This window comes from Sylvia atricapilla, chromosome 1, assembly GCF_009819655.1.
Source record: "Sylvia atricapilla isolate bSylAtr1 chromosome 1, bSylAtr1.pri, whole genome shotgun sequence".
In the NCBI taxonomy this organism is placed as follows: domain Eukaryota; kingdom Metazoa; phylum Chordata; class Aves; order Passeriformes; family Sylviidae; genus Sylvia; species Sylvia atricapilla.
In genome coordinates, this window is record NC_089140.1 from 27,267,735 (window position 1) to 27,280,243 (window position 12,509).

The window sequence follows — 12,509 nt, forward strand, 5'->3', positions numbered from 1 at the left end:
TTTATTCAGTTGGAGTGTGGTTTGGGAGCCATCCTGGTATGCACAGTCCAGGAGGAAAGACACTGAGTGACACATCCAGCTTTCACTGTGCTCAGTCCTTCCTCAAATCACAGGCACACATGTCAGCCCTGAGAGACACTGAACGACTTCTTAACAAAGCCTTAAGCATTTTATTCCAGTGTTTCCCTAGCCTTACTACTAGAAAGTTTTCCCAAGGCTTAACCCAAATCTGCTTGCAGCAGTGTAAACCCACTGCTTTTTATCCTATCTGTGATGGCCATGGAAAATGGATTATTTCCTCCTTCTTTGCAACAGCCCTTTATGTACGTCCTAGCAGACTGCCAGCATTCTCCCTCACATCTCCTGTTCCCTGGGCTAGACAACATGTTGTAATCTTTCCCCAGGTTCATAATTCCTGGATGGCATTTTACAGCATAGTTCTTATGTAAATCACAGCACACATTCTAGTGGGCATCAAAGATCCAATCTTACCACTATGGGCAAATAAGCATATTACACCTATAAGTAATAAATACGTAACTAAAAAACACTATACTGAATTACTATTGAATGATGACTGAAAATTCAGGTCTTTTCCAGCTGAATGGTGGATCATATTTAGTTTAAATAACTAATTCAAAATTGGAATATCTATGCATTTCTCTGCATGTTTCTGAATTGAAAGAGAATGTATTTAAAAATGAAATATACAGCCTTTCTATTCTTTAATATCCTTGTATTGTCTGTGGAACGCCCTTCTCATGAAAGAACTATATTTCAATTTTATTTTTACAATAATTATATTTTGAATCAACTGTTATTTGTCAAATACTTTGTAACCACAAATCAAATGAGTCAAAGGACCGGCAGAGGGCAATAGTGTTGCATAAAAGTGACGAACGGACCTCCAGCAAAATCACCTTTCACGCAGAAAAATACAAGCCTATTATGTACTACATGAATATTAAAGAAGGAAAAAGACTTTTGAACAGACTATAATTTTCTCCTATTGAAACATGTTCCTCCTAATTTAAAGCATATTTACATGCTGACCCAAATCCAGCAACCTTCATTCTAGTTCATATTTTGTTAAAGTAGATCACAAACTTAGTTTATTAGCTGTGGTTTAACACTTATGATTTTCTAAATTAGAACTAATTACATCCCCTAAAGTAGAAAATTAGATCAACAAGCCATTTCATTTTGTTCTAGCAAAATGTCAATAGGATAATGTTAAGTACATGCATTTTTATTCAAATGTAAATTGAGAGCACATTTTTTAAAAATCTTTGAATATTTACAAAAAAGACCATGTGGTTGTTTAATATGCCTCTGCAGACTAAATTAAATTCAACAGTAGTATGAATGCAAATCAACTTTGAAGAGCGTAAGTTAATTGACAAGAAATATTTTTCCTTTCTAAGCCTCTCCAAGGCTTTCTCCAAGAGAAATTTCAGGGGTTTAACTTGCATTAGTGCTAAACTTGGTCCCAAAGACTAAGTGCTTATTAGTGGTCCAAGCATTTCAGCACTCCCAAGTTGCTCTTGGATCACATTTTACGGTTTAGTTGCACTTGAAGAGGATCCAGAGTATGGTCAGACTGCTCCATACTGCAGTATCAAGTGCAGTTTGTGGGAGAACTGAGAGACTGAGTTCAGAAGTGCATTTGTGACTGGAACTGCAATGCCAGGGCAAGTGTACCCAAGAAGGTCAAACTCCAGCTTGAGGAGAACCCTCTAATGGTCCTCACTGGGATGATACTGTGTGACTTTGAGAGCCCTGTTTTCTGAACTAAGTTGGTCGAGGAGTGACACTAAAAATCTTGCCAGTTTGAGCAACTGTAATGAGACATTTCACTCCCTGTCACAGATTAGAAGAGATATAAAGATCATCTAGCTCCAAGCCCCTTACCATGGGCAGGGACCTTCTGCTGGACTAGTTTGCATGGAGTGCCTTCCAACCAGGCCTTGAACATTTCCAGGGAAGAGGCATTCACAACTTCTCTGCATAACTCATTCCAATGCCTTACCACCCTCTAAGTGAAGAATTTCTTCCTAATATGTAATATAAATCTACTCTCAGTTTGAAGCCATTCCCTCTTTTCCATTCACTACATGGATCTGTACAAAGTTTCTCTCCATCTTTCTTGGAGAATCCCTTCAAGTAAGACATTTTTGGAAACACAGTCTTCAAAATCTGCATATAAGCATGTTTTAGTGTCTCCATTCTGAAGTTCACAAAATATGCAAAATTCTTGCAGATGAGGAAGTAACTAAGACAGATCCTTTACTGCCCGAGGAACTCTAAAACAAGACATATTCCTTCTACCTCTATCTGCTCCTTACGTTACACCATTTTTCTACAACAAAAAATACTGATAAAAGGGTTATCTGAGGTATGGAAAAAGCTGTATCAGTGATGTAAATATAAATCAAATTACCTGATTGACATGATCTAGCTTTGGACAGGGTCTTCCACCATTGTAGGGTTTTTCACGAAGCCATTTAGAGCGAACCTTTACCCCGCTCCCACAGGATTTACTACAGCGAGACCAGTTGGACCACTCACTGAGCTTGCAGTCTGAGGGACATGGAATGATACAGGCTTCCTCAATATACCCTGCATGAATGGAAAAGAAAGTGAAATCTCTTCAGCATGTCAGTTTGTGACTTCTCCCTGAAGCCCTCGTCTGCTTCATTTAGATTCCCCAAAGTTTGACTTGACAGGACTGTGTGAATAGAGAGATCTCTTCATCATTAGGGATAAATTAAATTCTGCAGAAAATTGACACATATAGCTGGAGACCGTGTAGCAGCTGAGCATCCTCACTGCTCATCATCCCATCTGATTAGGATTCACACTCTCCAGATTTCAGCATTCAAACTTTCTGACAGCTTGTAGTGTAGTGTACTCTAGTGTAATTGACACTAACCATCTCTTGGCGGCATCATTTTCACTCTGTATAAATGATATGTAATTTTTTTAAGAAAAAAAAGTTTAATTAAAGAATACACCACAACTGTATCAAGTAACTCAATTGCAGTTATACATCAAAAATCCAACTGAGAAGAAACTCATCTCGCCAGCCTGGAGCAAGGGAACTTAACACCTTCTGACCTTTCTGAGGCTAGAAAGAGAGAGTAGCCTGCCACATTAATGATCTGCCGATTAACAACCATCTGCCCCCAGCAGCACACTGAATAATTGCACTGAATGGAAAAGCAGATGTTTGTTTTGGATAAGTCATTGGTCCAGAGAGGTTGGAAGGGGGTATGCCATGGTCTGCGGGGAGTAACATGAGGCCTCAATTCACTGAATACGTGAAAATGTCTTTCTTTCAAAAGCAACATATGCCATAGCTCTACAATATGTGTAATTTATTCCAATATTTAAGGGGGAAGCTATAATACAGCAAATAAAAAGCTGGCATTTACTGCATGTTTACTACAACCTGAACTCTCTTCTCCCCTTTCATGTATCAGGTCTGCAAAGCTTTTGCCATTAGCAAATGTTCACTTTGCAGATTAAAAACCTTGGTGAATTTAAAATTATATTAAAATATTTAATGAAAACGCTTGCAAAATTGGCACATACTTGGCTAACATCATCCTCAAAATATTGTCATGATTTGCTAGGCTTCAAATGTTTCAATTGTTTGTCAGATATATAGAAATTTTTTAATTTGAAAGGGATCAGTCTTTTCATCAGAGATGAATTGTTTTTAACCTATGCTTCTAAGTTGTTCTGTCTCTTCTAAAAGCCACCAGTAACAACCAATCTCACAGTTTGTAAAGAACCAAAACAGTTAGATTTCAATCCTATATACCTATTTCTAGTTAATTTGTTTTTTTTTTAATATAGTTAATGCATTTTAGATATAAAGAAGTTTTTAAAAAAATATACAGTAACATTTAGAGTATTTTATAGTCAAATTCAGGTGATGGTTTTGTTCTGTATGGTTTTACTTTGTTTAGAAGTGTTAAATATTTAAACAAATATACAGAGCACATCCTGGACTTGAGCACTGTGAAACTACTGCTCACCAAACATATCTTAGTTAAAATGACTATACTATTATTACCTTAAATTACAAACATATTTATTAAATATCTGTTGCTATTTGAGTGACCAGTTCAGTGAAATTATATGAAAGGGACACTGTGTCAAACAAAATACATTTCTGAGGATCACCTCCCTGCATATCAGAGGTGCTGACATAGATTCCCCTGCAGCAGTAGATGCATTTCACCTTACGTGAGATCCCTGAGTGCTAGAAATCTGATGCACCCTATCTCCATCCTATGCATCCCTAGCGCCATCCTAGAGTGAAGTTTGATTGCATAAATACCAAAGTTTGTACCTTCACCAGAAATGAGCTTTCAACAAGTCCTCTTGGATGCTATACAAAACCGTGTACTCACACAATTAGGAAGCTACCGAACGAAAATGGAAAAAACCCAACACAAATTAAAAAAAACAATTCGTTCCAAACAATAAGAGTTTAGTGATATTTATTGTCTGATAGAACTAAGCGAATATTTCATTGCTCTATGAAATTTCTTGTAATTCTGAAATGCTGCTTTTACATTCAGCATAACTTCTAAGTACTGTTTTTCTGGAGAAAACTTTCTCCTATAACACAGTTATGTCATTTACCATTTGTCAAATTTCTATCTCTGGTAATTAAGGTCTGAAAAACCCAAATTCAAGTTGTTTTAAATATATTATGCATCCTTAAGTAGGTAACTTGAATTAGTCCAGGCTGCTTCAGGAAGACTTTAAGGACTTCCACAGACCTCTGAGCTTGTATTGATAACCCTCAAAGGGATCCTCCCAGTTTTTGCCAAGATATTTTCCAGGATACAATGGTGTTTTGGGATTTTGATAACACTTCATAGTGTTATCAAAAGGAGCCTATGTGAAACATACTAAACTAAAATAATTGACAAATTAGAAATTATTTTGTTTCATTTCCCTTCAATTCATCCAAACAAGGACAAAAAGTTAAAAAACATATTTAGACTCTTGCAGACAGAAGTTATATCAAATACATTATACTATATGCAATTTCCATGTAACACTTTAATTACCCTGAGCAATATTGCAAGTGATTCCATAAATTATCAAATGGAACCACATCACTAGAACAACTTTTATGCTATCCATGAAATATCTACACTGAAGTCAGCCACTAGAACTGCCTTACCATAGAATGCAAAAAAGGCAAAACAGCATCCTTTTACAGATATAGAGTCTTAGTCAGTTATAGTATGGAGAAATGCAACCCCCTGATATGTTAATGCATTTTGTAGAGGATGCAGTGGTCCAGATGACACTACCCGCACACTCTATAATGAAAAAATACTGAACTCCAGTCTTATACTGGGTCCTTCATCCTGCAAGCTTCATGGAATAGCTTCTGTTCACCATACAGCTCTTTCCTGTGCTGTCTCCATGACATTTAGCCTGTGATGCTCTCCTCTCCCTCTTTCACATTCTCTCAGAAAAGCACCAAGACCCAAACTTCACATATAAAAGTTAAACAGTTGAACAAGAAAAATGGAAAAGACATGTTAAGAAGACAAGAATGGAGTCAATCAATGAAAGAACCAAAAAGGAGCTCTAACAAAGTAGGATGGCTTGAAGATTCTGGAAGTGTGGAACACTTTTGGAGAGCAGAGAGGAAAAAACACTTATTCTTTTGGAAGATGCAAGAAAAGCATTAAAATCTCCTAACCACTGGTATACTAAGAACACTGCTAAGGGCCCACAAAGGAATTTCACAGGTTCTCCAAAGAGAAGGAAAAGAAAATAAATAAGTGAAGAACACAAAAATTAGATTATGTAACATTAGAAAAATGTTCTTCACCCATTGGGTGATTGGGCATTGGAACAGGCTCCCCGGGGAAGTGGTCACAGAACAGAGCTTGACAGAGCTCAAGAAGCATTTGGACACTGCTCTCAGGCTCATGGTGTGACTCTTGGGATATCCTGTGCAGGGCCAGGAGTTGGAATCTGTGATCCTTGTGGGTCCCTTCCAACTCAGGATATTCTATAATTCTATGAAGGTAACTTTCATGGCAAAGAGTCAGAATTGAAAACAACAGAGGAAATGCAAAACAAAAGAGGGATTAAGGAGGAATTAGAGGAAAGGGTAAGAAAAGACAATGAGAGGGAAGAGGAAATAAATAGCTCAGAAAATAAAGTCAAGAGCATTGTAAGGAAGCACTGCATGGGGATAAAAAACAAAGAAAGTGAAGAAAAATAAACATCCTGCCAAAAGTAATATCTTGGTGAAGCACAAACAGAACAAAATGCTCTCAAGAGCTTACGCTGGTATCCTCTGGCCAGAAAGTGAAATGTAACGAAGAATGCTCTCACATATCAAAATAGAGGACAAAGGGAAGAAATACAAACACTGTGCTCTCTGATTTGCATTCCACATGTAATTAGTATACAGAATGAAAATGACCTTGTTATATCTGACATCAAAAAGTTTTTGGCATACTCATCTCTTGGCATACATTTCCTCTCAGAGGCCTCAGTATTCTGCTCAACAAACTATTTAACATTTAGCTATGCAACTGGACTCCCTTAGAACTGAGGCAGAAGCAGCCTTCAAATTGCTTACAGACAGCACTTTCAACAAGAAAGAAGAGTGAATTAAAAAAAATAAATCACTTGTTGAAAATTACTTGTTCCACTCCACTTACTACCCATCAAATTATACTTTTCAGGAAAACCTTCTCTGGACCTGTCATCACCTCAGATGCCTTTCTTCGTATATGCAGCCAGAACATCTTTTAAGGATGACCTCCATAAGTTCATAGCAATCCTCCCTCAAATCCAAGAAAGCAGAGACTCAGAAACTTTGAAAAGTTTACATTTGGTAGTTGTTGCTGTTGCTGTAGTTGTTTTTGTTAAATTTCAGATGTTTGTGCTTGTAGACTGTTCACACTGTAAAAGTTTTAGCAAGGGAGAAGACAGAATGCTATATAGAAAAAATATGGAAATGCAGAAACCAGAAATACTACATGTAAATGAGACTGGAGATGCAGATACATAGTTTCTGACATGAAAAGGATGTGAAGGAGCCATTTTTAAATTTTCAGAATTGTTTTCAGTTTTATCAAATCACCCTTGAAAAGGCGCTGCTTGTGTTAGACAAACTTTGTGTGTGTGTTAGTTAGTTAATTAGTTAGTTAGTGTGTTAGTTAGTTAGTGTGTGTTAATAGAACCTTATTACAGAAACAAGACTTTAGTGTGTGGTAAGCATCTCTATGGTGGAATATCACCCAGTTATACCACACAGACTGGCTGGTTAATATAATTGCACCAAAAGTCATACCGGAGCTTTGAGGCTCAAAGAACAAGAAGGAAATTACCAAGGTAAAATACAACAGATGCAGAGAGAAGGAAAGAATGAGAGCAGTGAAATGTCTATGAAGAAGAGCTGAGAAGCTGAGGAAGGGACAATGAAATAGAAAACTAACAATTTAAATGCTCTGGACATCAGCAGTTCACTTTTTGCCTGCTGTTTCTCATCCTGACTGAAGTGATTCACTGCATGCTTCCTGCATCTCTTCCTTCTCCTTACAAGATCTGAGGGGTGTTGGAGAGACAAGACCGTGGTGTGCTGTGGTACAGGGTACAGGCCCTGCATGGGTCAGAGAGGTGTTGGAACGAGTTGCCTGTATGTAAGGGCCTGTGTCTGTTCCCAGGGCAGTAGTTTCTAAATTATTTCAGGTCCTATAAGGCTGTGAAATGGGCAGTTGTCTGTTATGAGTGAGAATATGGCTATTCTTTCATAAAAGATTACTGAACCACAATTTAACAAATGGCTTTGAGCCACTAGGAGTATGAACTGGACTCATTAGTGAAAGGGAAAAGTTTACTGTCCCATTGCTAATTGGCTATAAACTCTGGACTCCTAGAGCAAAGTCATTAACAGATGTGATGGATAATTTATAAAGGAGGCCTTTAATGGACTTCACGTTTTCTCTAATGACAAAGCAGTATAAGTAGGTGGATATAAGACTTTTCTTCACAAACTGCATATGCAATGTCTAAGAACAGACTGACTACTCCAGTTGAAGGGTGCAAACATAAGCATCTCACAAAATATTTACATGAACTCTTTTGTCCCTAGGAGTGACAGAATTACACTCTTACTCTCATGACTAAATGTCATGCTATGTTTCAAAGAAAAAAACCCGCAATGTCAAAATGGTTTGTGTTGTTATCATAGATTTTTTTTTTCCCCAGGAAATATAAATTTAATGGATCTTATCTTCCAGGATAAAGAAATATGCAAGTATTTGCATTTTGTTTTTATCAGAAAAATATGTATTTCCAGAGACTATTCATATTTCTGTTGAGCCAAGGAAAGATAGATTGACCACCATAAGATTTTTTCCTTTTTTTCCAGGATTACCCTTCAAAGCTTCAAAATCTGAGAGCAGTTGTTCATGCTTAACTATCTCCTGCATCAGTAATTCTTCCTCTGGTGAACTAACTACAGTTCTTTGGATTAATGGATGGCTGCTTTAAGACTGATGTCCTGTTGACAAGGCAGATGTGCGGGCACCAGAATTCAGAGTAGGACTTCTAAGTGTAGGACTTCTGGTACAGGGCAATAGGTAACATATTGCGAGAGAACACATGACATAAATATATATAGATTTAAATGAAAAAGAGAAAATATATAGGCTATGAAACACTAAATTATTTTAATAACTATTTGAGAACCTAGGCTTACTACCATACTAGATTAGAATTTCCTATGGGAAATACATTTACTTTTGAATAAACATTGAACAGAAAGTCTCAATTAAATTTTAACAATGATTTTTTCTGGATAATTTGCATTGCTTCAGGTTAGACTACTGAGAGTGGAAAAACCCCCACATTTGAAAATCCTAATAAAGTGGATAAAACAAGCTGTTATAGACATCTTGGACTATATAGATTCTGTTATACCATACAATATTTTATTTTATTGCACGTATAAGCAATTAAATACAAAATTCCTCCATTCACATTGATACTGCTAGCAGCTGTTGCAAAAGCATTCACTGATACGCAGATATTCCTCTCTATCCTCCACATAAGCCTTGTAGCCACAGAGGGCTTTGTAGAGTCAGCACAAATCAATGCATCTCATTAATTAATGCTGAAGGGGGAAATAATCTCACACTAATAAGGCAGCAGACAAACTATCCTGACTGCTTGACTGTGCCTAAGGTCTTAACAGTAAACGGACATGAATTAAGAAGAGTAATACGACCTATATAAAAATGCTGCATCTGTCTGCCATGCTACTCTGTTTGCCTTCAGTAGGAGCACACAAACACAACCACCGCTCAGCTTATGTGGGTCATGATTCATAATTGATATAGGATGGAGAAAAACTAAATACTGAAGAGCAAATAGTCTAATTCAGAAGCACGGCAGTGGCTTGCTTTTGATTTTTTGTCATTTCAGCACACAATTTAAAGGAACAATGAAGAGAATCTCTCTCTCAATTTTTTTCACAAATACACAGAAACAGACTCTTGGCAGACACATGTCATTATCCACAGAGCTCTAGTACCCTACTAATGGCAGGGATAAAGCTATGAAAAAAAACCTGTGGTTTTTCTAACGGAAAAAAACCCCTCTCACAATTGACTAACAATATAAGTATATGTTTTTATTATATTTCTTATTTATCATATTTTTTCAATAAACATTCTATTTATTGTATTTCCCCAATAAAATTATCTATGAAGTATTGAAAAGCAGGAAGCAGAGAAAGGGCAATTTATGTGTCTTCCACCAAGGGAAACAGGTAAACAGCAGCTCATGTTACCACATCTGCTGACGCCTGGAAGGTATTAGCTCCTGCCCACACTCTGCAGAAATGGAATGGATGAAAAATACCAGTGGCAGAATATTTGAAATGGCCACTGAACAGTGTAAACTTTCTTACCAATAAATTTAACTCAAATGTGAAACAAAATATTTTGAAAATGAAAGTCAAAATATCTGGCATATATAACACAGATAAAAAAGAAAGGAAAAAAACAAACCACCTTGTCTCTCTGCAGCTGAATTTAGGTCTATTTTCAACTGTTTGTTTGGGATTTTTTGGAGAACCTGTTAAGCTGCAGAAAGCTAAAGACCGTCTGCAGAAGAACTTCTGCCCTCTTCCTTCCAGAGTTCTAACCTAGCAGTAATAATAGAGTTATTTAACTGTATCTTGCCTTTAATTTTCTTTTACAGTCACATCTGTCTTTTTGAGAAACTTGTTTGCATTTGGGACTTTATAACTGCATGCAAAATTTAAAAAATCATCACAAGAATCCTCAGATGGGTATACTAATTTAGGGTGGTCCTTGTGTCACATCTGTCCTTTAATTCCTTGGTTTCTGTGAAACAGTTAGTCAACTCTTAAATCTTTTGAACATGAGATGTGAAAAGCAGGAAAAAAACCCCCTGAAGTATTTATTCTTCTGCTTCTGTTTACCTTTTCTGAATATATCAACTGAATTGTGATGATAAGCAAACAACATTTTGCAAAACAAACAGCTTATGAATTTTTTGGCACAGCAGAGCAGGTCTACCTTCTCATTTCTTCCACTCAAAACTGTGTGACTTGCAATACCGACCTCTTCATGGTCTTGTAAATTTACATGGCAGTATTTACATAAAACTTTTGAAAGTCTCACAATTTGAGTTTCTTGTGTCATTTGAGTATAACACAAAACATATCTCATGATGTATTAATAACATCAGTGTGGGTGCAGTTTGTCCCTCTTGTCAGATCTAGAGGTTGTTGTCACAGCTGAAGAAGTTCAATTATCTCCATTTCCCATTTCAGGATTTCATAAGTGTCAGAAGACAACCAAAGTTCAAGTTGGATACCAGACAGGAAATGTCTTCCCTTAAATATTGGTCTTGTTTTCTCTCCTACTGCAAGCTAATTAACCAAATCATATCCTAGAAAAAGTACAATTACATATTAACTTGGAAAAGAAATAAGAGACCCACAGGAACTGAGAGTGAAACAGATAACGTAGCAGAAAAACCTGATGACACTTCGGATCAGTTATAAAACTGGTGAAAAATCCAGAGAAAACTAATTTCTGTAGAGAAATAAGCACCGCGGTTAAAATTTACAAATATTAACCCAAGTAGGCTTGAATCCTGTCAAGTTCTGTTTTAAAAGCCAAATGCAGATTGATGGGAAGCTACAAGCCACTTTTATTTTCTAGCAGGTGGGGTACTATTGTGATACTACAGAAGTCTCTTGTTGATTCTGCATAATACAGCTTTTATGTTTGTTTTTAAAGAAAACAAAATAAAACAAAAACAAACAACACCAACAAAAAAGCAAATAAAACTCAAACAAAAACCAATAAAAAACCCCAAAACAAACAAAGAGCACACTGAAATCTAGAGAAGACGTCAAACTGAAGAACTGTCACACAACAAGGGCATGAGAATAAGAAAAGCATCATAAATAAATACAGGGAAGATATAAAATAAGATTTAACTGGCAAAGCAGCAGTTTGTACATGTTCAGAAAAATAAAACAAATCATCAGAAAGCAATCCATGAATAAAAAGTAGTTATTCAGAAAAGGCAGTAAACATATACTGAAATTAGATTGAAAAATCTATATAATTTGCTCTAGCTCCCTTGTATTTGCAAAAGTATGCTGGAACCTGGAAAAATGCTGAAGGCAGACAATAAATTAGGTAAGCTTTATGTGCGTGTACAATACCTATCAATAACAGAGCATCTACTGGAAAGGAGACCATAAATTTGGTGACGTATTCACTAGCGTCAGTTTAAACCTTTATCATCAAAATCATGTTAGATGCTTCATTCCCTGTATACATGAAATTCGAAGGAATACAGGATTAGTTCAATACAAATTCCAAGTTTCATCTGCTCACACATTACACCATGGACCAAGTGGAGGCTCACTCTACACCTCAGCTGGAACTGATGAGAAAACACAGACAGGAAAGGTGTGGGGTGGGTATGGTGTAGTGGAATGTCAAGGAACCAGATACCTTAGTGAACTGATCTAGAAAGAAAGGATTCAAAAGAAAACAACACCTAAAAACAAAGGGTTCAGGCTTACCAACCTACAGTAAATACACTAATGACAAGAAAACACTTCCATTTTACAAAGCTAAAAGAGACTTCAAGTCTCCTATGAGAAAAAAAGGAACTTGAGAAAGAGAGCACAACAAAGCTATGCTATATTGTGCTTTTGAAATTATGACAGTGACTGCTAATAGCATGTAAACAGTAGCCCTGGCTATAGCAGGAATAACTGTAATACATTGTTAGCAGCTTTTCCACTGGATTATTATTCATTATGGTCACTGTGGATGTAGGTCACATTCACTGAAAAAATCTATTGGATCAGAAATTACTATCATGAAAGGAGTGTTATGTCAGGGTAAACAACGATGACTTGGAATATACTTTTTTTAATACTTTTTTATTCCTCT

The 12,509-nt window shown here is 36.5% G+C and overlaps 1 protein-coding gene across 1 annotated transcript in view; it reads right to left on the minus strand.

The window, feature by feature from the left end:
* Positions 1 to 12,509, minus strand: part of THSD7A (thrombospondin type 1 domain containing 7A) — a 198,610-nt gene that overhangs the window by 28,354 nt on the left and 157,747 nt on the right. Inside the window, exon 15 of the mRNA XM_066318148.1 lies at positions 2,441 to 2,619. Coding sequence (XP_066174245.1) covers positions 2,441 to 2,619 — 179 coding nt within the window. The remainder of the gene's footprint in view (positions 1 to 2,440; positions 2,620 to 12,509) is intronic.